The sequence below is a fragment of the Schistocerca serialis genome, chromosome 1 (assembly GCF_023864345.2).
Source record: "Schistocerca serialis cubense isolate TAMUIC-IGC-003099 chromosome 1, iqSchSeri2.2, whole genome shotgun sequence".
Classification (NCBI taxonomy): domain Eukaryota; kingdom Metazoa; phylum Arthropoda; class Insecta; order Orthoptera; family Acrididae; genus Schistocerca; species Schistocerca serialis.
This window is the reverse complement of record NC_064638.1, coordinates 360,205,849-360,230,382: the sequence shown is the minus strand read 5'-3', so window position 1 is coordinate 360,230,382 and position 24,534 is coordinate 360,205,849. Positions and strand designations below refer to the sequence as shown.

Below are 24,534 nucleotides of genomic sequence, written 5' to 3'. Positions count from 1 at the left end.
TGTGCTGTCTGCGCAAATACGAGCCAACTTATTCTATGCGCAGTGTAGAGTCGACATTGTTTGCCGCATCCGGCCGCTTAGCGACGTGCTGCGATGGCAGAATGGAGGCGTTTGCCCTGCAATCTTTCTCAAACTATTTTACAGAAACTATTCGGCAAAAAAATTTCATTTTTGCATTTCTTGTAGTTTTATACATCATCTTAGTGATGACTTGCCGATCATTTTGTTAATGGTCATATTTGTGGCATTTGCACTTAAGTAAAACACTGCGTGAAATTCGAAAAAGTTTGCAATGAGAAATAGGGGTCGCTATGATTCTGTGTTAATACACTTACGAAATATGTTGCTGCATATGAAATCTAGCTAACATACTGAATTTGTCTTTACACTTGGACAGAGGTCTCTATCTGTCACCAATCTTGACCAAATTAATGCACACCAGCAATATCATATTGAAATATCTGTAACATTCCTCATATCTCATAAACGGATTTTGAGATATCGAAGTGAGAATTTGGTAAATGACAGCACACAAGGAAGAGACTATTTTTCAATAAGATTAGTATGCAAAACATCATTATCTACTATCTTATTCCAAAAATTACAGACTTTTTCGATTAAAGAATGTAATTTGTGAGGGCCATCGATAGCTGGTGAAACAAAAAATGCTGTGGGGGCTGGAACAACAGCTACTGACCTTACTTGTTCTCAGTTCCTCACTTAAGTAACCACTGTTTCAGACTTCTCTCTTAGTTGTGCCTACACATCATCTTAGTGAGGTGACATTGTGGAAACTTGACTGTGATTTGGCAAAAGGTACAAATTCTAACGTGGCAACAAGAGAAATGCTAGTTTTACTCAAAAGCTACCACCCATAATTTTTTATGAAAATTAAAATTGGTTGACAACTAAGGTAAAAATAATTCGCTGCTTTTCCAGTGGAATTCCTTTTTAGATTCTAACCAAAGCAGAGATGTTTTTATGAAAATTAAAATTGGTTGACAAGTAAGGCGAAAATAATTCGGTGCTTTTCCAGTGGAATTCTTTTTAGATTCTAACCAAAGCAGAGATGTTTTTATGAAAATTAAAATTGGTTGACAAGTAAGGCGAAAATAATTCGCTGCTTTTCCAGTGGAATTCTTTTTAGATTCAAACCAAAGCAGAGATGAGAGCAGATCTTTTTTGATGGTTATCATGACACTGTGGGTGTGGAGGGGCTCCACTTAATGTTTACAGAAAATGTGAACATAGGCTTCAGTTCAGAACGCCACTTCCTCTCCACTGCTCGGCATTTCCCCTGCAGCATGCTGACCACATGCCCACAACCCCCACCACAACCGCTCTCCCCAAGCTTGCCCCGCCTTCTGCACCTCCACCTGTCACATTATTCTGCACTGACTCTGCTTCCAATAAATATAATATAAAGTGTGTACACATGAAACGAAATCCTCTACTGTACAACTACACTGTTGATGACAAATTGCTGGAAACAGTACTTACCATAAAATATCTGGAAATAACAATACAGAGCGACAAACTGCAACGACCATATGAAACAGATAGCAGGTAAAGCAGGTGCAAGACACCTGTCTTACAACGCGCTTGTTCAACGAATACTTGTTTATCAACTGGGGACCCCAGGTAGGACTGAGAGAAGATATAGAGAAGATCCAAAGAAGAGAGGCGCGTTTCGTCATGGGATCGCTTAGTCAGCGCGAAAGCGTTACAGAGATGTACAACAAACTCCAGTTGCACACGCCACAGAAGAGGCATTGTGTATCACAGAGTGATTCAAAATGGTTCAAATGGCTCTAAGCACTATGGGACATGACATTTGAGGTCATCAGTCCCCTAGACTTAGAACTACTTAAACCTAACTAACCTAAGGACATCACACACACCCATGCCGGAGGCAGGATTCGAACCTGTGACCGTAGCAGCAGTGCGGTTCCGGACTGAGGCGCCTAGAACGGCTCGGCCACAGCGGCCGGCACGGAGTGATTCGTTCTTGAAATTTCTAGAGAATACAGTATTCGTGAGGAGTCGGCCAACACATTGCTTCCTCCCATATTCATCTCGCGAGATGACCACGACGGGAAAATCGAGAAATTAGAGCTAATACACAGGGTTACCGATTGTTATACTTCTCATGCGACTCTCGAGAGGGGAACAAGGAAGGGGGGGATCAGTTAGTGGTAGCTGAAGCAGGCTCCACCACACACCGTCAGGTGGCTTGCGGAGTATTCTTGTAGTTGTAGATTGGAAAGACATACCGATGACTTAGCTCATTACCCTCAGCAGTCCCGCAGGCGGACAGCGCAAATGCGAGCACCAGCGGCAGCAGCAACGTTGCACTGCCGGCCGCCATGTCAACACTGCACACCCGCTCTGTCACCTGCGCGCGTCCATATATGCCGCATGTGAGCCGTTACGAGCTTCCGGCCGCGGGACTCTCGAATGCTATTGCGACGGACAGTTTCCCGTGCTCGCTCTTTGCCCGGCCGCGTGCTTAATAGCCGAGCTCTAGGCAGCTCTGCCGAGCGAGGCCGCGGTGACGTTAAAGCACTCCACCTGTTTTGTGGAGTAGAGAGGTCCAAATCCCAGTCCGTTCGCATCATTTCAGTAACGAACAGAGAACATTCAGTTCGAATTTCACAAACGCAGAAGAGTCGTGACTGTAAAACACGTTCTATATAAAAACCCCACGTTCCAGATAAACACATTCCACATCTACATCTACATCGAAATAAGTGTCCAAGGAATAGAAAAGCAACTGAAATCACTCAACAGAGAAAAGTCCACTGGACCTGACGGGATACCAATTCTATTCTACACAGAGCACCCAAAGAACTTGCCCCCCTTCTAACAGTCGTGTACCGCAAGTCTCTAGAGGAACGGAAGGTTCCAAATGATTGGAAAAGAGCACAGGTAGTCCCAGTCTTCAAGATGCGCAAAACTATAGACGTATATCTCTGACATCGATCTGTTGTAGAATTTTAGAACATATTTTTTGCTCGCGTATCATGTCATTTCTGGAAACCCAGAATCTACTCTGTAGGAATCAACATGGATTCCGGAAACAGCGATCGTGTGAGACCCTACTCGCTTTATTTGTTCATGAGACCCAGAAAATGTTAGATACAGGCACCCAGGTAGATGCTATTTTCATTGACTTCCGGAAGGCGTTCTATACAGTTCCGCACTGTCGCCTGATAAACAATGTAAAAGCCTACGGAATATCAGACCAGCTGCGTCGCTGGATTGAAGAGTTTTTAGCAAACAGAACACAGCCTGTTGTTCTCAATGGAGAGACGTCTACAGACGTTAAAGTAACCTCTGGCGTGCCACAGGGGAGTGTTATGGGACCATTGCTTTTCACAGTATACATAAATGACAGAGTAGATAGTGTCGGAAGTTCGATGTGGCTTTTCGCGGATGATGCTGTAGTATACAGAGAAGTTGCGGCATTAGAAAATTGCAGCGAAATGCAGTAAGATCTGCAGCGGATGGGCACCTGGTGCAGGGAGTGGCAACTGACCCTTAACATAGACAAATCTAATGTATTGCGAGTACATAGAAAGAAGGATCCTTTTTTGTATGATTATATGATAGCGGAAGAAACACTGGTAGCAGTTACTTCTGTAAAATATCTGGGAGTATGCGTGCGGAACGATTTGAAGTGGAATGATCATATAAAATTAATTGTTGGTAAGGCGGGTGCCAGGTTGAGATTCATTGGGAGAGTCGTTAGAAAATGTAGTCCATCAACAAAGGAGGTGGCTTACAAAACACTCGTTCGACCTATACTTGAGTATTGCTCATCAGTTTGGGATCCGAACCAGGTCGGATTGACAGAGGAGATAGAGAAGATCCAAAGAAGAGCGGCGCGTTTCGTCACAGGCGTATTTGGTAAGCTTGATAGCGTTACGGAGATGTTTAGCAAACTCAAGTGGCAGACTCTGCAAGAAAGGCGCTCTACATCGCGGTGTAGCTTGCTGTCCAGGTTCGAGAGGGTGCGTTTCTAGATGAGGTATCGAATACATAGCTTCCCCCTACTTATACCTCCCGAGGAGATCACGAATGAAAAATTAGAGAGATTCGAGCGCGCACGGAGGCTTTCCGGCAGTCGTTCTTCCCGCGAACAATACGCGACTTGAACAGGAAAGGGAGGCAATGACAGTGGCACTTAAAGTGCCCGGCACCACACACCGTTGGGTGGCTTACGGAGTATAAATGTAGATGTAGATGAAGGAACAGAAGCCGGTAAAGATGCAGCAGGGTTTAACAGCACCGTTTTCAGAAGTTTTCAGAGTGGGGAAACAAAGGCTGTTACAGTGTCACATCAAGAGCGAAGCTAGGGAAACCGATGCGGAATACATAACAGTGACTCGTGCATTCGTGAAAATGACTATCCGTCAAGCCTACAATAATTTTCACAATCAATTCTTGGCAGCAAATGTTTCAGAAAATGCTAGCGAGCTATGATGTTCCTTTTCTTTGGGTTATCAGTCTTCTGAATGGTTTGATGAGGCCCGCCACCACCCTCTTCATCTCAAAGTGGTATATGCACCCAACGTCCGCAATTGTTCGTTGGATATCTACTACGTGACCAAAAACATCCGGACATTCCTATTTGACGCGGAACTGACCACTAGATGTCACGAGGACGGGCCCACCAGTATAAAACGAGATAGAAAGTACTGTGTTGCCAATAGAGAAGCAGGAACAGAAAAAATGAGTGATCTAATTGTAGAGTGGAAACGAGAAGGAACAATCACAGCTAAATCAAGACCAGCCAGTCGTCATCTACATCTACATCTACATCTACATACATACTCCGCAATCCACCATACGGTGCGTGGCGAAGGGTAGCTCGTACCACAACTAGCATCTTCTCTCCCTGTTCCACTCCCAAACAGAACGAGAGAAAAATGACTGCCTATATGCCTCTGTAGGAGCCCTAATCTCTCTTATCTTATCTTTGTGGTCTTTCCGCGAAATATAAGTTGGTGGCAGTAAAATTGTACTGCAGTCAGCCTCAAATGCTGGTTCTCTAAATTTCCTCAGTAGCGATTCAGGAAAAGAAAGCTTCCTTTCCTCCAGAGACTCCCACCCGAGTTCCTGAAGCATTTCCGTAACACTCGCGTGATGATCAAACCTACCAGTAACAAATCTAGCAGCCCGCCTCTGAATTGCTTCTGTGTCCTCCCTCAACCCGACCTGATAGGGATCCCAAACGCTCGAGCAGTACCCAAGAATAGGTCTTATTAGTGTTTTATAAGCGGTCTCCTTTACAGATGAACCACATCTTCCCAAAATTCTACCAATGAGCCGAAGACGACTATCCGTCTTCCCCACAACTGCCATTACATGCTTGTCCCACTTCATATCGCTCTGCAATGTTACGCCCAAATATTTAATCGACGTGACTGTGTCAAGCGCTACACTACTAATGGAGTATTCAAACATTACGGGATTCTTTTTCCTATTGGCCGCGCGGGATTAGCCGAGCGCTCTGAGGCGCTGCAGTCATGGACTGTGCGGCTGGTCCCGGCGGAGGTTCGAGTCCTCCCTCGGGCATGGGTGTGTGTGTTTGTCCTTAGGATAATTTAGCTTAAGTAGTGTGTAAGCTTAGGGACTGATGACCTTATCAGTTAAGTCCCATAAGATTACACACACATTTGAACATTTTTGTTCTTTTTCCTATTCATCTGCATTAATTTACGTTTATCTACATTTAGAATTAGCTGCCATTCTTTGCACCAATCACAAATACTGTCCAAGTCATCTTGTATCCTCCTACAGTCACTCAACGACGACACCTTCCCGTACACCACAGCATCATCAGCAAACAGCCACACATTGCTATTCACCCTATCCAAAAGATCATTTATGTAGATAGAAAACAACAGCGGACCTACCACACTTTCCTGATACCCTCACCTCTGATGAACACTCACCATCGAGGACAACGTACTAGGTCCTATTACTTAAGAAGTCTTCGAGCCACTCACATATTTGGGAACCAATCCCATATGCTCGTACCTTGGTTAGGAGTCTGCAGTCGGGCACCGAGTCAAACGCTTTCCGGAAGTCAAGGAATATGGCATCCGCCTGATACCCTTCATCTATGGTTCGCAAAATATCATGTGAAAAAAGGGCGAGTTGCGTTTCGCAGGAGCGATCCTTTCTAAAGCCGTGCTGATGCATGGACAGCAACTTTTCTGTCGCAAGGAAATTCATTATATTCGAACTGAGAATATGTTCGAGAATCCTGCAAGAAACCGATGTTAAGCATATTGGTCTGTAATTTTGAGGATTCGTCCTTCTACCCTTCGTCATGAACTGACGGACAGGGACCGTCGAACATTGCGGAGGGTGACTGGAAAAAATCGCGTGAAATCTGTGGAAGGAATCATTCGTGAGTTCCACAGTGCTCAGACAGTTCAATGATTGCGCATAGCGAGTCAAAAAGAGTAGTGTACAATGATCGAGCAGCTCCGCATAAGACACACAATTCTGTAGTAAGCGCTAAACGAGGCGGTGTAATGAGCTACGTCACTGGAGAGTGGAAGACTGGGAACGAGCGATTTGCAGTTGATGACTCACGCTATCTCCTGTGGCAGTCCCATAGGAGGTGAAGATTGAAGAAAGTTGCTTGTCCAGTGCCAACAATGAAGTACGGAAGACATGGTGTTCCGGTACTTTCGTGGTTAGGCTTGTGTCCAATTATTTTTAAGCGAACGTTTAATGTGAAAGGACACCTTTTACAGCTGTGTGTACTGTGCACATCAGAGGAACAGTTCGGAGACAATGGTTGTTTGTATAAGTAAAGCACCCTGCAGGATCTGTGAGGCAATGGTTTGTGAACAATAAAATCCCTGAAATGGGCGGGCCTGCCCACAGTACCGACCTGAACCCAATGGACCTTCGACATTTCGCCCCAGACACCACCGGTGCAACAACACCACTACCTTCTCTGGTTTCGTCTCTTGTTGAACAATGGGTTGCCATTCCTCCAAAGATATTCAGATACTTCTCTGTAAGTGCCCCCAGCATAGTTCAGTCCATGATAACTGCGAAAGTTGTACGCACCCGATGCTAATGCACCCTAACAGTTGTACGGATACCTTTTATAAAATAGTTTACCATAATCTTGGTATCCATATACAACTTTTACCAGCCAGCCATTGTGGCCGAGCGGATTTAGGCGCTTCAGTCCAGAACGGCGCTGCTGCTACACTAGCAGGTTCGAATCCTGCCTCGAGCATGGCTGTGTGTGATGTCCTTAGGTTAGTAGTTCTAAGTCTAGGGGACCGGTGACATCAGATGTTAAGTCCCATAGTGCTCAGAGCCCTTTGAAACATTTTTTGAACAACTTTTACCGTGTACAGCCTCTCAAGTATCACGGTAGTTGTTCCTTCACGTCTTAGTAAATATTCTACCATCCCATCGCTTCTTACATCAACCATTTCCACATGTTCCTCTCCTGGGCGATTCTGCGCAGAACCTCTTGATTTCTTATCACATCAGTCCACATACTTTTCAACATCTTTCTACAATAACGCATTTTAAACACTTCGATTGTCTTGTTTGAGCTTTCCCCACAATATATTAATCACTTGCATACAATACTGTGCTCCAAAGTAAATTCTCAGAAATTTCTGCCTCAAATTAAGGCAAATCTTATAAGTCACTAATGCCCTCTTTGTTTTTGCTAGTTTGCTTTTTAATGTCCTCCTTGCTTCGTCCCAGATATTTTATTTTGCTTCCAAGGCAGCAGAATTCCTTCTCTTCACTTACTTCGTGATCCCCAACTTTGAGGTTACGTTTATCGTCTACCTCATTTCTGCTACTCCTCATTGCTTCCGTTCTTCTTCTGTTTATTTTCTGTCCACATTCTGTGCTCATTAGACTGTTCGTTCGACTAAACAGGTGTTGCAATTCTTCCTCGTTTTCCTAATGATAGCAATATTATCACCGAATATTATCACTGATATCATTTCAGCTGAATTTTAATCCTAGTCCTGAACCTTTCTTTTATTTCCTCCATTACGAAGCGCAATGTTATAGCTGCTTCTCTGGTGCCTTTACCTTTCCTGAAGACAAGTTACGTCAGTAAACGGACGTCAGCATTCCATTTAGTCACTCACAAATCTCTCTGGTGTCGAAACTGTAGGCAAGAGACAGAAAGCTGAAAGCTTATCCCACTCTGTAAATGCTTTCATGCAAGACGATCCTACTGCCGACCACAGTTTGACCCTAGCACTAACTCTGAAATGGGCGATATTGACACTATCAGTCTCGGTACTGTAAATCAATTAGAACTGTGTAAATCGAACAGGATGCCAGGCAGTGAAGAAATTTCAATTCGTTGTTAAGTACACAGCTGGTATATATTTTCTGAGAAAAAACTGTCCCAAGTGAGTAGAACAGGGCGTATTTCGCACCTGCTAATAAGAAGGATAAAAGAGCAGATGTACAGAATAACAGACGAACGTACTTAATCATAATCTCTTGTAGGACGCTGTAATATAGGTTATTTTAAATTAGAATGTTATGAAGTCCTGGTGAAAATGACTTATTTCAAATAATCAGCGTGGCTTCAGGAAACATCATTTATGTGTCATACTGTTCGTTTTGTTTGCACAAGATGTCTTGCTACTAGCAGACATATCTAATACGGTAGTTTCCGTTCTTTTTCATTCTATCTCAGGTCATCGACTGATAACGAAGGTAGATCATTATCACATCTTTTCAGATTTTGACTCAGTAAGTTGTTCAAAATGGCTCCAAGCACTATGGGACTTCACATCTGAGGTGACCAGTCCCCTAGACTTAGAACTACTTAAACCTAACTAACCTAAGGACATCACACACATCCATGCCCGAGGCAGCATTCGAACCTGCTACCGTAGCAGCCGCGTGGTTCCGAACTGAAGTGCCTTGAACCGCTCGACCACAGCGCCCGGCTCAGGAAGTTGTACTGGACAGAAAAGTGATACGAAAATTATTGGGTAATCACTGATGAACGTAAAAGGGACGCTAATGGTCTTAACGTATGCACAAATTTATCAAATATGTCGCTGATGAATCTATTAGCTACAGGAACAAACTCTCACCAGGCCCGGATCTAAAGGGTGTGTGTGTGGGGGGGGGGGGGGGGGGGGGGCGATGGCAAACCGGCGCATCTGCCCCGGGCGGCAGTTTCAGGGAGCGCCAAATTCATATTCTTGAAGAAAGAAACTTTGTCTCTCAAAGCGTCTAGCATCGAGTGCACGTTGTCCTATCGATTATTCCTATGACTTTGGAACGCAGCCCTATTGGTTTTCGAATATTTTTGAACAAATTCTAAGTTGATTTCTGAACGAGTCATAAGTTGATTTTTGAATGCGTGCATAGTGCACGTGATGTCTCAGCAAGGAAATCGCCATTGCATCTAGAGATAAAAAGCTTTCCCTCAGACAAAAGGGGTCCGGGCTATATGAGCTGAACCTAATAAACCCGAAAGGTTGAGTGCCAATTGCTGTTTATTTACATGGTTAACTGAGTGTGTGAAAGATAAGCGTTGTTATAATTACTAGCGAGATCCATAGATTCAGACTAATAGAGTGGAAATAAACGACTAACTAGAATAACACGTAAGAAAGATTACATATAAATCTTCTGCGGACGTCCAAGAAAATGAAGCCGTGCGGGGTAGCTGACCGGTCTAGGGCGTCTTGTCACGGTCCGCACGGCTTCCCCCGTGGGAGGTTCGAATCCTCCCTCGGGCATGGGTGTGTGCGTCGTCCTTAGAGTAAGTTAGTTTAAGTTAGATTAAGTAGTGTGTAGGCTTAGGGACCGATGACCTCAGTGGTTTGGTGCCGTAATATCTTACCACAAATTTTCCAAGAAAACGAAATTTTGACTAAAAATTTTTGCCATGTCGCTGTCCTACTAAGGGCCAGTTGTACAGTCACCGGTTAGCGCTTAAGTTCTATTCTCGGAATAGCGTGGGAAACGTGTTGTACGAACACTTAATAATGCCTAAATGGAGAATAATCTCGGGATAGGTAAACTGGTGATTCTGGCAGGGTTAGTGAAGTTAACTGGACAATAAGTTTGGACAATGGCAGGAATAGTTATGTAATTAGTGAAGACAAGATTTTCTGTTAGAACAAAGAAAAAGAAGGAACGGGGACATCACACAACTTATGTGGAAGAATATGACGATTCCAAACTTATATAAAAATTCGTGCTACACTTATATAAAAATTCGTGCTACTACTTTTCGATATCAGGCTTGAGAATCGAGAGCTGATGAAATGTAAAACTATTTCCTAACATAAAATTTTTTGCTTGTAGTAGGTGTATTAGGCATTTGTTATTGACACTTTGTGAATTATATTCTGTCGTGTTATTTATGTAAATGAGGTAGACAAAAATGTCCATTCGTGCCAAAACAGTCTCGCTATTTAGCGTCTGTTACAAGTGTTGCAATATCAGAAAGGCCCATTTCGTTTTATATAGCAGGCAGTGACAAAATAGACAAAACCGAGAAACCATACCAGTCTTGAATACTATTCGTATTAACAGCTTTTTCAGTATTAGACAACGAAATTTTGATTTTTCAAGTAGCAGCCGCCGCTCCACCGCTACCGCAGCCACAACACGCAGTTGCACCACCTTTTCGACAGTTCAATGAGGCGATGGAAAGCTGGACGGAGTGGTCACGCCAATTTGGATTTCATCTCGCCGCCTACAGAATTCAAGGTAACGAGCGGCAGCCTCACTTATTGTCGTGTGTAGGGGTGAAGACGTACCATGTGATAGTGAAATTTTTTCCCCGACGCGACGTAGCGACTCTGTCCTACGAAGAAGTTTTGTCTGCTTTAGATGCCTACTTCAAGGAATCAGTCAATGTAGTTGCAAAAAGGTATACGTTCTTTCATACAAAACGTACAGTCGGTCAAACTAATCGGGAGTGGGTTGCAACTTTGCAAGGCCTTACAAGGGATCGTGCTTTTGAGTGTGAATGTGGACTCCCTTATTCAGATACAATGGTATGTGATGCGATTGTACAGAACGTTTCTGATATTCGTATATGGGAGCAAATTTTGAAACTAGTCAATCCCTCCCTTCAACAAGTGATAGACATATTGGATAGGCAAGACACACTTGACTTTGATCAGGCATCATTTGAAACTTTGCCAGCCGTGTGTCACATTAACCGGCCCGCCGGGCGCGCTGCACGGAACGATAAACAGCCCTCGCGCCCGTCCGCGCAGCTACCGCCACGCTCTAAACCTGGTGTGCCGCGCCAGCAGGCAAATGCAGTGCTAAAATCATGTCCGCGGTGTGCAACTAGACATTCGCGTGAAAATTGCCCGTCACGCCAAGCTATTTGCTTTTACTGTAATAAAAAAGGACATGTTCAAAGTGTTTGCCAGAAAAAGCTCCGAAAGGACACTCACAACCATTCCAGGCCCTTTGCTTCGCGCCGGAATCGAACCAAGAATACTCTCGCTCGTGAACCTTCGCCCATGGACATTCATGTAGTTAATTCCACTTCGCACAGTGCAACTTTCTCTAACAGTGACTGTGTTCGTCCCACAAATAGTGTGCGACGACGTCGCCGGAAACTCCGTCAAGTCGCAAGTGCTTCTGTACCAGTATCAGTTCGCGTTGCACAAGAAAGTCGCTCTTGTCGTCAACAGGACAATAAACTTTTTGTAAACTTGGACTTTCATGGCCACGTGATACCATTCCAGCTCGATACTGGAGCTACAGTTTCGTTGATCAATCACGACACGTACAAACAACTGGGCAAACCTCCGTTGCGTGCCGCAAATGTTACGTTACATAGTTATTCAGGTCAGAATATCCCTGTGTTAGGACAGTGCAGTCTTCTTGCAACATACAAGGGACAAACAAAACTTGTGTTATTTTACGTTCTTCGTTCTTCTTCTGCAGTGAACTTGTTTGGTTTAGATTTATTTCAGTTGTTTAACTTGTCTGTAGCCAATCAGGTCCTACCAGTGAATCAGACTGTGCCTTCTTCAAGTGTTTCTCGTCTATGTGAAGAATTTGCAGACATTTTTGCACCGGGCCTTGGTAGCGCTAAGAACTATAAAGCACATTTGGAACTGAAAGTAAACGCGCAACCGAAATTTTTCAGAGCGCGCAATGTTCCCCACGCATTGCGTGATGAGGTCGCAAGAACATTACACGATTTAGAATCACAAGGTGTAATTGAACGTGTGCAGGCTTCTCTCTGGGCCTCACCCTTCGTAATTTTGCCAAAACCTTCCGGAAAATTGAGACTTTGTGTGGACTTCAAGGCAACAGTGAAGCCACAACTAGTGATAGCAACTTTTCCTTTACCTCGCCCGGAACATCTTTTTGATAAACTGTGCCCGGGTAAATACTTTTCGAAGTTGGACCTCGCAGATGCGTACTTGCAAATACCAGTGGACGACGAATCCCAGCGCGTCTTGGTGGTTAACACGCATCTTGGTTTGTACCGATTCAAAAGACTGCCATTCGGGTGTGCATCCGCCCCTGCATTGTTTCAGCAATATTTACAAACTGTTTGTGCGTCGGTACCTACTGCAGCAAACTATCTGGACGATATTGTGATCTCCGGAAAGACAGAAGAAGAACATTTAGCCAACCTCCGAACGTTATTTCAGGTCTTGCGTCAAAATAGTCTTCGCTTGCGGAAGGACAAATGTGTATTTTTTGCTCGTGACTTACCATATTTGGGACATGTAATCAATGCCCAAGGCACACATCCCAGTCCAGAGCACCTCCGTGCCATACAAGACTTGCCTTCGCTGCAGAATTTGAAGCAGCTACAGAGTGTGCTGGGTAAAGTAAATTACTATCATCGCTATATCCCACATGCCTCTTCCATTTCAGATCCGCTTCATCGCTTACGCCGTAAGGGTGTTCCGTTCGTCTGGTCGACGGAATGCGAACGCGCCTTTCGCTAGTTGAAATCGGCGTTGCTTTCTCATACTTGCCTTACGCCATTCGATCCCCAGAAACCCCTTTTGTTGATGGTAGATGCATCGGATTTTGGGATCGGTGCTGTGCTTGCGCACAAAGATGGATTGCATGATCGCCCTATTGCCTTTGCGTCCAAATTGCTCTCGTCTGCACAACGAAATTACTCACAGATCGAGAAAGAAGCTTTGGCTCTCGTCTTTGGTGTTACTAAGTTCCATGATTTCTTGTATGGTCTATTTTCCATTCGCAGTACCGCTACGATATCTTGTATCGGTTCACTGCTAAGCACGGAAACGCCGATGCGTTGTCCCGTTTGCCTGTTGCTGAGGATAGAGCATTCGATTTCTCCGAACTTGCTTGCATGTTCATTGATGCGGAAACCGATGACGTGGTCGAATCGTTTCCGATTGATTTTCGTCGTGTAGCTACAGCCACAGCTGCTGACCCTGTCCTTGCTACCGCTTTGCGTTTTGTTGCTACGCAATGGCCCTTGTCCAAGTCATGGATCGAGGATCCGTTGGTTCGCCGATTTTTTGCTCACAGGGAGAGACTTTTTGTATGACGTGGTGTTTTGCTGTTGCGTTCTGATAATGATCAGTCCAGGGTCGTGGTCCCACGTTCGTTACAGTCCTCTGTCTTACAGCTTCTCCACCAAGGACATTGAGGTATAGTGCAAACGAAACCACTTGCTCGTCAGCACTGTACTTGGTTCGGAATCGATGCTGCGATTACGAAAATGTGCTCTTCTTGCATGGTGTGTGGCGACCAACAATCCGCACCCCCGCGGAAATTCTTTGCATGGCCAAAAGCCACTTTCCCTTGGCAATGCTTGCACATAGATTTTGCTGGTCCATTCTGGAATGCTCGATGGTTGGTTGTGGTAGTTTCATTCAGTAATTTTCCTTTTGTTGTCCGGATGTCTTCCACGACGTCATCTGCCACCATCCAAGCATTGTCTGCTATCTTTTGCAGTGAAGGTCTTCCACAGACTATTGTTTCTGACAATGGACCACAATTCATGTCCGCAGAATTTCAGTCATTCTGCAAGGCCAGTGGTATTCAACATCTGACATCCGCGCCGTTTTCGCCTCAGTCAAACGGTGCCGCTGAACGATTGGTCCGGACTTTCAAGTCCCTGATGTTGAAGTTGAAAGAGTCGCATTCTCGGGAGGACGCGTTGTTGCTCTTTTTGTCTTCGTATCGCTCTCAGCCTCGAGATGGTCGCTCGCCGGCTGAGTTGCTCCACGGTCGCCCTCATCGAACCTTGATGTCTTTGCTGCATCCACCGCATCAGGTTCCTGTGCAGCGGAAGGCTCCTGTTTTTGCTCCAGGCGACGTTGTATTCTATCGCAACTATGGATGTTCACGGCGTTGGCTCGCAGGGCGCATTCTTCGCTGCCTCGGCCGCGCGATGTATTTGGTTTTGGGGGCCTCTGGTGAGGTGCGTCGACATCTCAATCAGCTGCGCCTCTGTCGTCGCACGGGTTCTGCCAATCCCCGTCTGCTTTCAGCGACGGTGCCGTCCGGTCAGCGCCCTGGGGACCCATCTACTGGCTCGCCTCAACCCCAGGTGTTACCGACACTGCCTGTTCTCCCGCCGGCGCCGCCCGCAGTGGACGCGTCACTGCAACCGCCTGGCGCCTCCCTGGGTCACGCGCCGCCGATCGCTTCCCGTGACCAGAAGTCCTCCGCCATGGACCTCTTGCCCGCTCCGGACCACTTGGCGTCTTCGCGCGTCGGGTACCCTGACGCGATGGAGGTCGACCCTTCGGCCCATCCTGTCTCTTTACGGGCGCATACACCGCATGTTGGCGTGCACCCTGGACTAGGTTTTCAGGCGTTTCCTAGCTCCCCTCGGACCGAATGGCCGGGTGCGGGTGGCATTGCCTCGCCTGTTGTTAGACTCCCCACCTCATCGCATACGCCAATGTGGGGTCCTCCCCACGGCGGGCGGAAGCCTTATAACACGACCGTTCGCCGATTTGCGGGGGAGGAATGTGGTGTCACCGCCAGATACCACACTTGCTAGGTGGTAGCTTTAAATCGGCCGCGGCCCATTAGTACACGTCGGACCCGCGTGTCGCCACTGTCAGTGATCGCAGACCGAGCGCCACCACACGGCAGGTCTCGAGATACGTACTAGCACTCGCCCCAGTTGTACGGACGACTTAGCTAGCGATGCAACACTCACGAAGCCTCGCTTATTTGCAGAGAAGATAGGATAGCCTTCAGCTAAGTCAATGGCTACGACCTAGCAAGGCGCCATTAACAGTTATATTCTTTATAAGTACCGTCAAGAACGATGTATACAAATGATGGATTAAAGTTAAGTATTCCAGCAGCTACGTACTTTACTTTATAGCATTCATTCCGTATCCTGTTTCAGACCTCACGCCAGCCTGCGTGAGTTTAACGCATGCATTTCAGCCTCCTCTCTCAATTAGTGTGCGTAGTGTTGGCTAAGTGCCAACACTACATATTTTGGCGACTCGGTTACCCGTCACTGTGGATTGGCTGTCTTGCCAGTCCACAACACAAATAGTCACATCCAGTATTAATTGTATTTTTTAAGGGGATGGGGGGATAGAATGTGAAATCGGTAGGCCGGCCGGGGTGGCCGAGCGGTTATAGGCACTACAGTCTGGAACCGTGCGACCGCCACGGTCGCAGGTTCGAATCCTGCCTCGTGCATGCAAATGTGTGCTGTCCTTAGGTTAGTTGGGTTTAAGTGGTTCTAATTTCTAGGGGACTGATGACCTCAGAAGTTAAGTCGCATAGTGCTCAGAGCATTTGAACAATTTTTTTTTTTTTTTTTTTTTTTTTTTTTTTTTTTTTTTTTTTTTTTTTTTTTTTTTTTTTGGAAATCGGTAGACTGGGAGCAGGAGAGGCATCACAGGACTTTTAATTTCCATTGTCCTGAATGTATGTTTGATGGCTTCCATTACAAAATGTCCACAGAGCGAAATACAGTGATTTGCGATAAAACAATGCTGGGTGAAGACGCATGGCACTGCACTTTGGTATATTTAAAACCAAATAACGTGTCTTACATTTTCTCGAACATGTATGTCCTTTGTATCAAACTCTTCAGATACATGTGCGCTAGAAAATGAACATATTTTTGGAAAATCGTTTTTTTTTAAAGTTTTTGACATCCCATCCCAAACGCTCGAGGGGCAGGGGGGCGCAATTATCAAGTTTTTGCCTCTCTTCGTTCGTAAATGTTCAGGAGCTGACTGTCACTGGGAAACTGTAACGAAATGCAGTACTTTCCCTCGTTGTACTGAAAGTCAGTCTTTTATAAGTGCGGTTAAATGTCCGTAAACAAAAGGAAGACCCCGTTGTTATCCGACTACGAGATTACTAGTAAACTTCTGAAGCTTGAAGTGATGCAACACCTACAGGTGAAATTTACCAAATTGAGCACACCTTTACAACACTAGATGCCGTCGAGTGTTGAGTGTTTGACACGAGTTCCACGGCAGCGTTACGCAATTGCTGGCCGCTGCTACACTGTGACTTCCCCAACGGGGGACGAAACCGTATGCCATGCATCATTCTGTCACAGGTTAATGGCGACCTCGTATGACATCTGAAGCGGTGCTATGACCATGGAACAATGGAAAGACTTTTTTGTACCATGATGAATCACCATATACCGTGCAATTTTGCGAGCATAATCTGAGGTCTAGACAACATCTAATGTGTACTGGGCTACTCAGTGCTTATAGTGTCATGTCACTCTCACTGTAGACCTATGTCTTTTTTTATTTTGCTGGCGTCTCATGTGCATACTATGCAGCCAGAGCGATATTACGTAAATGATTTCAGATTTTCTTTTATTATTAATTCTGACGGGATCGCGCACGGATGAGTGTTATTTAAATATATTATTAGAATAATTAAGTAATTTCTTAAATAAATCATGCTTGTAAATGGTTTACTGTTGTTAGGCACGCTTGACAGCGGCTTTCTGTGTGTGGTCCGATCTGATTCTTTTATTCGACTGTGGATATCTCTTCAAATAAAAATTTCTTTCATCGGAATTAGAAAACCTTTACTCACCGATCAAATGGTTCGTACTGTTATTAATGTGCATGAACACGGAACCTTTCGCCATGTCAAGACACAGTACAGCTGAGGATGACTTTTAACATCAAGTGAAACAAATATTAAGTAATATCACTATATTCAATAATCACACATAAACAATAAATTTACAATGAGATTTACATTAAATCAGTTGCCGTATGCAATAATATTCGAGTGCGCCTAGTGTGATTGCGCCTCTACAAAATATAAATGATACTGGCGGTGTCGTATAAATCAGCCGTAATCGCCGAAAAGCGTCCGTATGGCTCGCTGCTAAAACAAAAAGGTGCTGTCCCCCTCACAAAAATAATTGAGGAACGTAATTCTACATCTGCTTCTGCGGGTGTGTCCTACAGTCGATACAATCGTTTATAGTACATAACTTTTAATTATTACTTTATTTATTACGTTTTAAATATTCCGTTTGAAAATTACGCTCCTCCCGCGGATGCACCTTAAAATCGTACATCTTAAGTTTACAAGACATGTACGTAACTGCCTACAGAGCATATAGAATCTGATAACAGTTCAGAAATGCAAATCATAATTTAAAGCGAGACAAACAAAACTACTTAGGTTGTTGATAGAAAAAGGATAAAGAACAGTATAAATACACAATTTTGTTCTGATGCGTTAGTATCCTCTGGCAATAGAACAGCTTCCTGAAGGTAAGGATTAAGAAATACTAGAAGCGGCACTGATGAACAGTCCTTGGTGCGGTACAGAACTTCTACGTGGGAATACACTAAGTCACTTAGTCAGTCTAAACTGCTGAGTCTTCTAATACTGGGGCTTCAAGCCACTTAGTGTTTTATCTCTTTTTGATTCGCTTTTGATTTCATAACAATATAGCCATCCATAATTTATAAATTAACAATGGGCATCTGTGAGCGTTATCTATGTACAGCATTAATAGCACAAAGAATAATATTATTGCAATTACAGAAGAAAAAATTAAATTAATTCACTGTATGTATCCTTTACAGAGTGTGTGTCCATTTTTCCTTCTGTCGTTTTGGTTGATTGGAATCACTCTTACTGGTGATGTCTTCTTTGGTTTTGTAGTTCTAAATACTGCTGTTGACACCTCTTAGTGGCCGTACACGGATGTGGTCGCGTAAAGCAGGTCTTCTCCGGTTTCACTTATCTTCAAATATACCTTTCTTTTGATGTCTAGGGCAAAAAAACATATCTTACTTTCACGATCTAATTTTTCTAGTGGCTGGTTATATGGACTCTCCGACTTTCTTACACAGAGGCTTACAAACTCTAATATTTTATGTCTCCAACACAGTGGTAATACCCTGTGCGCCTTTATACCCCACAACACTCAATTGCTTTAGTGTTGTAACTGTCATGGCTTTATTTTTGGGTAAATTGTAATTTATGATGTGGCTCCTAGCTTCACCGTCTCCACATGAGCAACAATGGGCATTAATATCTTTAAAAAGTTCATCTGCGACCACGACACCAAGTCGCGACCCGAGTGTGAATTTTGCCAAAAACTGAGCGACAGGGATTCGTGCTTCAGGAAATTCAGTCGGTTGACCGAATTGAGAAAGAGACTTGATTGATTGTTGTGAATTCCTTGATGTGGATGTATCAGATGGGAGGACGACGAGAAGAATAAGCACTCAAAAGGAATAATTAATCTTGACGTTTGTTCTTTAGTACAAATTGACCTTCCCAGCTGAGGTACCTCCCCGCTAAAGTCAAGTCCTTTCACAGCGACAGTGGCTTTCTATTACCGTTCGGATTGTTAAATGAAACAATAGTCTCAAAATAGGATCAACAGAGCCTTTCAACCATCCAATTGTGGACCAGCAATGTCATCCTAACACTGTATCTGTCTCCGTCCGCATAGCTTTTCGCTCCTATTTCCACTGAATCTGTCTGCTTCTCTTCGCTACTGTCTCTCCTGTATGCCGCTGGACCGCTGGTTCCAGCATTTTGTTCACCTTTCCCATTAGACATCACCATCCCCTGACACGACCTGGCGTCTAATACTTCACAGCGCTTACTGGCTAAATTGGTTTGTTATTCTCCAGTTATCTTTCAGAGGCTGTGTTGAGGGGTTACGAAACCTTTCCCACAGAATTCAGCCTTCCATTGGCGTATTGTAGCCCGTCTCTCTTTCTCTCTTACAGCTTGCGTTCTCTGTCACGCAGTTATTGCCTAAGGACCTTGATTAATTATTCTGCCACTTAATTTGTCTACATCTACATCCACACTCCGCAAGCCACCTGACGGTGTGTGGCGGAGGGTACCTTGAGTACCTCTGTCTGTTCTCCCTTATACTCCAGTGTCGTATTGTTAGTGGAAAGAAATATTGTCGGTATGCCTCTATGTGGGCCCTAACCTCTCTGATTTTATCCTCATGGTCTCTTCGCGAGATATACGTAGGAGGGAGCAATATACTGCTTGACTCCTCGGTGATGGTATGTTCTCGAAACTTCAACAAACGGCCGTACCGAGCTACTCAGCGTCTCTCTTGCAGAGTCTTCCACTGGAGTTTATCTATCATCTCCGTAACGCTTTCGCGATTACTAAATGATCCTGTAACGAAGCGCACTGCTCTCTGTTGGATCTTCTCTATCTCTTCTATCTTCTCTATCTCTTCTATCAACCCTATCTGGTACGGATCCCACACTGCTGAGCAGTATTCAAGCAATGGGCGAACAAGTATACTGTAACCTACTGCCTTTCTTTTCAGCCTGCATTGCCTTAGGATTCTTCCAATGTATCTCAGTCTGGCATCTGCTTTACCGACGGTTAATTTTATATGGTCATTCCATTTTAAATCACTCCTAATGCCTACTCCCAGATAATGTATGGAATTAACTGCCTCCAGTTGCTGACCTGCTATATTGTAGCTAAATGATAAAGGATCTTTCTTTCTATGTATGCGCAGCACATTACACTTGTCTACATTGAGATTCAATTGCCATTCCCTGCACCATGCGTCAATTCGTTGCAGATCCTCGTGCATTTCAGTGCAATTTTCCATTGTTACAACCTCTCGATATACTACACCACCATCCGCAAAAAGCCTCAGTGAACTTCCGATGTTACCCAAGTCATTTATATACATTGTGAATTTGTCTTTACTATCTAAGGCCTTTATCTCATTAATTCCGTCGAATAACCTATCCATTATCTCTGTAGGCCTTCCGAGTCGCTCTCGTGTGCTTCTATAGCCCAGCACGTGACTTGTCTCTATAAGTTTCTTAAATCGGCGTGACTCTTCTGCTATATCCAAAGCTCCGTCTCTGACAAACTTTCAGTATTGTTCACAGGACTTTTCTTTTAGCTAAGGAAGTGACAACCATTCACATGAATAGACTTTGTAGTTTAAACCACCGAGTGACACGAACGAATTGGTGAGTCTGCAACGCATATCTTGCGGATGTGGCTGGGGAAGATCTCGTGATGGGAACGCGTCCGTGTCACGGACGTTACGTATCGTCTGCCGTACGTCCTATCCGTGAACCATGTTCTTCTGGGGCGGAGCAGCTCAAGCCTTACGCTATTGACAGTCAGTCGCCGTCTTTCTTCTTACTTTTCTTTCCGTGCATTACATGTCCTCGCTTTATCTTCGGGGATGCAGTCGGTCGCATTGAAATCGGGAATAAGTAAATCCCCTTGTGAGGAGGTCTACATATTCGCTACCTTGGTGCGATGGAATCCAAAGAATCACTACTGCTCAGTCATTTTATGCATGATGTTCATACGAAAAACATTGTTGTAGCTATACATTGCTGAACTGATAATGAGAGCTGATAGCTGATAGCGCGCTAATGTTTTGTTGATACTGTTTAATGCTTGTTTTGCTATGCATGACAATGTCACAACCAAAAGTCACCTAGATACTGTAGACCTTCCTAAAAGTCAAATCAAGAGCAACTCGTATCAGAATAAAATGGCACTACATCTCTGGATTCTTATGAATGTCTGTTTTTATACAAAAAAAAAGTAAGAAAGCAAGCAATGCAGTCAGCTACCAAATGGCTTGCCGAAGATATTGGTTTGTTCCAGATTGATATTTACGGAATATGTTGAAGTTGAGACGTTGTGTCAAACCTCAAACAACAACACTGGTACCTGTTCTCGTTAAAGTTCTCCACATAGAATGAGCTACATTCTTGTATAACGAGCTTTATTCACTATGTTTAATCTAGGAATGGAGACTGATATTACAATGGTTGTTGTCTCAGAATGAAACAAAACGCAGTAAACGAAGCGGTAAAAAGTTGTGATGTAGATTCCTGGGAACCGTTCATTTTTACTCGTTCACCGTTCATTGTGCTTGGTATATGGTTCTTATGAAAAATTTAAAATTAGTAGCATAGGTGACTGAAGATGGAAGACGCCAAGAGGGGGCACTTGCCTCCCCCTGGAGTACAGAGTTTTTATTTATTACAGAGTTCTCATACAGTTGTAGAAGTAATTTTCTTGATTCTGCAAAACCTCTCTTTTAGCCAACTGTAGCGTTATGTGGCTAATCGCAGCGAAATACGAGTAATATGAGGTGGCGCACAAAAACTGGCCCCGAGCCAATTACGCACGAGTTGTTGACCGCTACGAGCGGAGTATAAAAACATGTAATAATAAGGCAGTAAAGAAATAACAAACAAGCTAACGCAAACACCAACTTCGCAACAACAGATGACGATTGGAGGGCGACAATGAGCACTCTAGTACTCGGGGCCGATTTTTCGTGCGCCACCTTGTACCACTGAAATAATATTGTAGAAGTTAGCTTATTCTGTTTACAAAATGTGACACCAGTCACTCGATTATAGAACGCGAACTTCATTGGGCTGTAAGTCGGTCTGCCTTCCATAACAATAAACATGCTCTTTTACCCTGGATCAAAAAAAGACGGAAAATGGTCACTCTTGTGTGCCGTGCCGACTTCCTTTGCATGTGTAATAAAAAAAACTTTCCTTTTTATAAGTATGCCTTCAGCTGTTTCCGAAATAGTGAAATAAGCTGATATGACCTTTTGTTACGTGAAAAGATGTACGTATTACATACGACGTAATTATTATGTAATTTACATAATTATAAAATACGTTTTAAACAACGCTCGTGGCCGCTGAATAGAAAAGGTTTGAAACAGATCTAGAAAAGACGTGTGCAGCGAACGAAACGAACAACAACGCGATACTGAACTAACCAGGAATAGTCAGCAGTGGAACTGTGACGAGTGGCCACGCGAAGAGGGACGAGTCCGGCCGAGAGAGGCCGAGACCGAGGCACAGACGAGAACGGGACCGAGGCCGGAACGAGACCGAGCGTTTCCCGTTCCCGGGAACTATAAGCAGAAAGTCGCGACCGGAGTGAAATATGAAAGACCGTTCCTTAGAATTCGTTCCTCAGTCATTCCGTTCATCTTGGTGAACCGTTCCTTTGGACCCGTTAGTTCCCGAACGACACATCTCTGTTGTCATGTAGGCGTACAGCTTATCACAGCTTTTATTTGATTTGTATAACAAAGACGAGCAGAAAGGAGAGAGATAAAATTTCAGAACAGCAACAAAACTGCATGGGAAGAGTGGAAATGAAATAACTTTCCCATACCTGTGCAGACGGCATGGTAGGGGGAGTGGGAGGGGGTGGGGTTGTAGTGGTGGTGGTGAGGGCTACGTTGCGTGCGGCCAACAGCGGTAGGGGAGGTGCAGTTCAAAGCTGAAGGTCATTCACAAGCAGAACTTCTGAGCAGCAGCTAGCGAGGCTGAAAACGATCTTATTACCAGATTATGATAGTAGCATCAATAATTCGACAAGTCAGTAGCCACTGAATAGAGTACCAAATAGGAAAAACAGCTCGCAAAGAGCTGAGGTGGCCCCGCCTAAAGGCAGAAGCGCACAACTCACCAGGCGACAGCAATCTAAAGTGGCCGCCCCTTCGGAACAGACGTGTGGACTCGCCAGGGCTCTTGACAACTAGAATGCTTTTCAGTGCATGTGTCCTGTTATTTTGCGTGATCTCTAATAGATACTATTGCTAACTCCGGCATACGACTGCGCCCTTCTAGGCGAAAATAACGAATACATTGTTTTTTAGTGGAATGGGTATCTACATGGCAGAGATGAACTAACGATAAGCTCATTGAACCAGTTTTTGTATTTAGTGCATTTACACAGACTATAACTGGATATACAACAGAAGAAACAGTCAAGAGAATAAAAATAGCCTGAATGCTTTCAGCGAACTAAATAAAATTTTCACAAATTGAACCTCTGACGCCGGCCAGAGTGGCCGAGCGGTTAAAGGCGGTGCAGTCGGGAACCGCACGACCGCTACGGTCGCAGGTTCGAATCCTGCCTCGGGCATGGATGTATGTGATGTCCTTAGGTTAGTTAGGTTTAAGTAGTTCTATGTTCTAGGGGACTTATGACCACAGCAGTTGAGTCCCATAGTGCTCAGAGCCATTTGAACCATTTTTGAACCTCTGACGTAGAACTATTGTAGTGGTTAGTTTACAGTCAGTGTGTCTCATAAATTTTTACTTCAGATAGTGACGCATAGATAGTTAATGTGTAAACCACCCAGATGCCTCACTGGACATTGCAGCTCCATGTCTTGGTAATAGTAGGAAGAACAGGAAGACAAATGTATCATTTAACAAGCTAGAGTCAAAGACGTAGTTATGAGTGTAATCGAAATGAAATGTAGGTGAGTAGGGCATACAGATAGGTGAGAGAATGGTCGATGGAGCAGCGAAGTACTCTGTAAGATTTCAAACGGAAAGGAGAAACCATGGCGACGACCTAAAGAAAACTGAATAGATGAGGTTAGAAAATGAGCAGAAGCTACATGGATGCATATAACTAAAGAATGCAAACTATGGGAAAGAGTGAAAGAGGTCTTTGTATCGCAGTGGATGACAAATAGTTGATGATGTTAATTAATTAAGTGATTGTACAGCTTTAGTGGTCGGAAGAACCCATCTGGGGTTTTCCTGCCGTCACTTCGGCGACTTGCGCGTCTTTCTCCGAAGTATTTCATCTCATCTTCTTCACAAAGAAGATGAGGTGAAATGGACAGGACAACACAAATACCCAGTTGTCGAGCGAAGAAAAGCTCTGACCCGGTCGGGAATCGAATCCGCGACTCCTTGCTCTAGCGGTAACGACGCTAATAACTGGACCACAAGCTGCGGACATGCCGTTATGACAGTCACTGTTGATTATGGATAACGAGGAAGAAAGACAACAAATACTACAGAAACAAGCGAGAGTGGCGGTGTTTCTCATACGTCAGTTTTCCAAAGTCATTAGCGGTATTAATGTTTCTACGTGATGCATGCCCAACGTTACCATTTGTGACTAAGTGCACCAACTATAGCACGCGATGTGGGGCACAAACGGGGAAAAAATAGTCGACCAGTGCAGTGTCGTTTGTCTCTCTCTCTCTACTCTCTCTACACAGGACGCACCACA

The 24,534-nt window shown here is 44.3% G+C and overlaps 1 protein-coding gene across 2 annotated transcripts in view; it reads right to left on the bottom strand.

Moving 5' to 3' along the window:
* The window catches only part of LOC126470281 (uncharacterized), a 98,860-nt gene that overhangs the window by 8,363 nt on the left and 65,963 nt on the right, over positions 1–24,534 (bottom strand). Inside the window, exon 1 of one of the 2 annotated variants that reach the window (XM_050098035.1) lies at positions 2,274–2,369. The exons of the other annotated variant lie outside the window; for it this stretch is intronic. Coding sequence (XP_049953992.1) covers positions 2,274–2,368 — 95 coding nt within the window. The 5' untranslated portion in view covers position 2,369. Of the gene's footprint in view, positions 1–2,273; positions 2,370–24,534 lie in introns of those variants that run through there. 2 annotated transcript variants of the gene reach the window in all.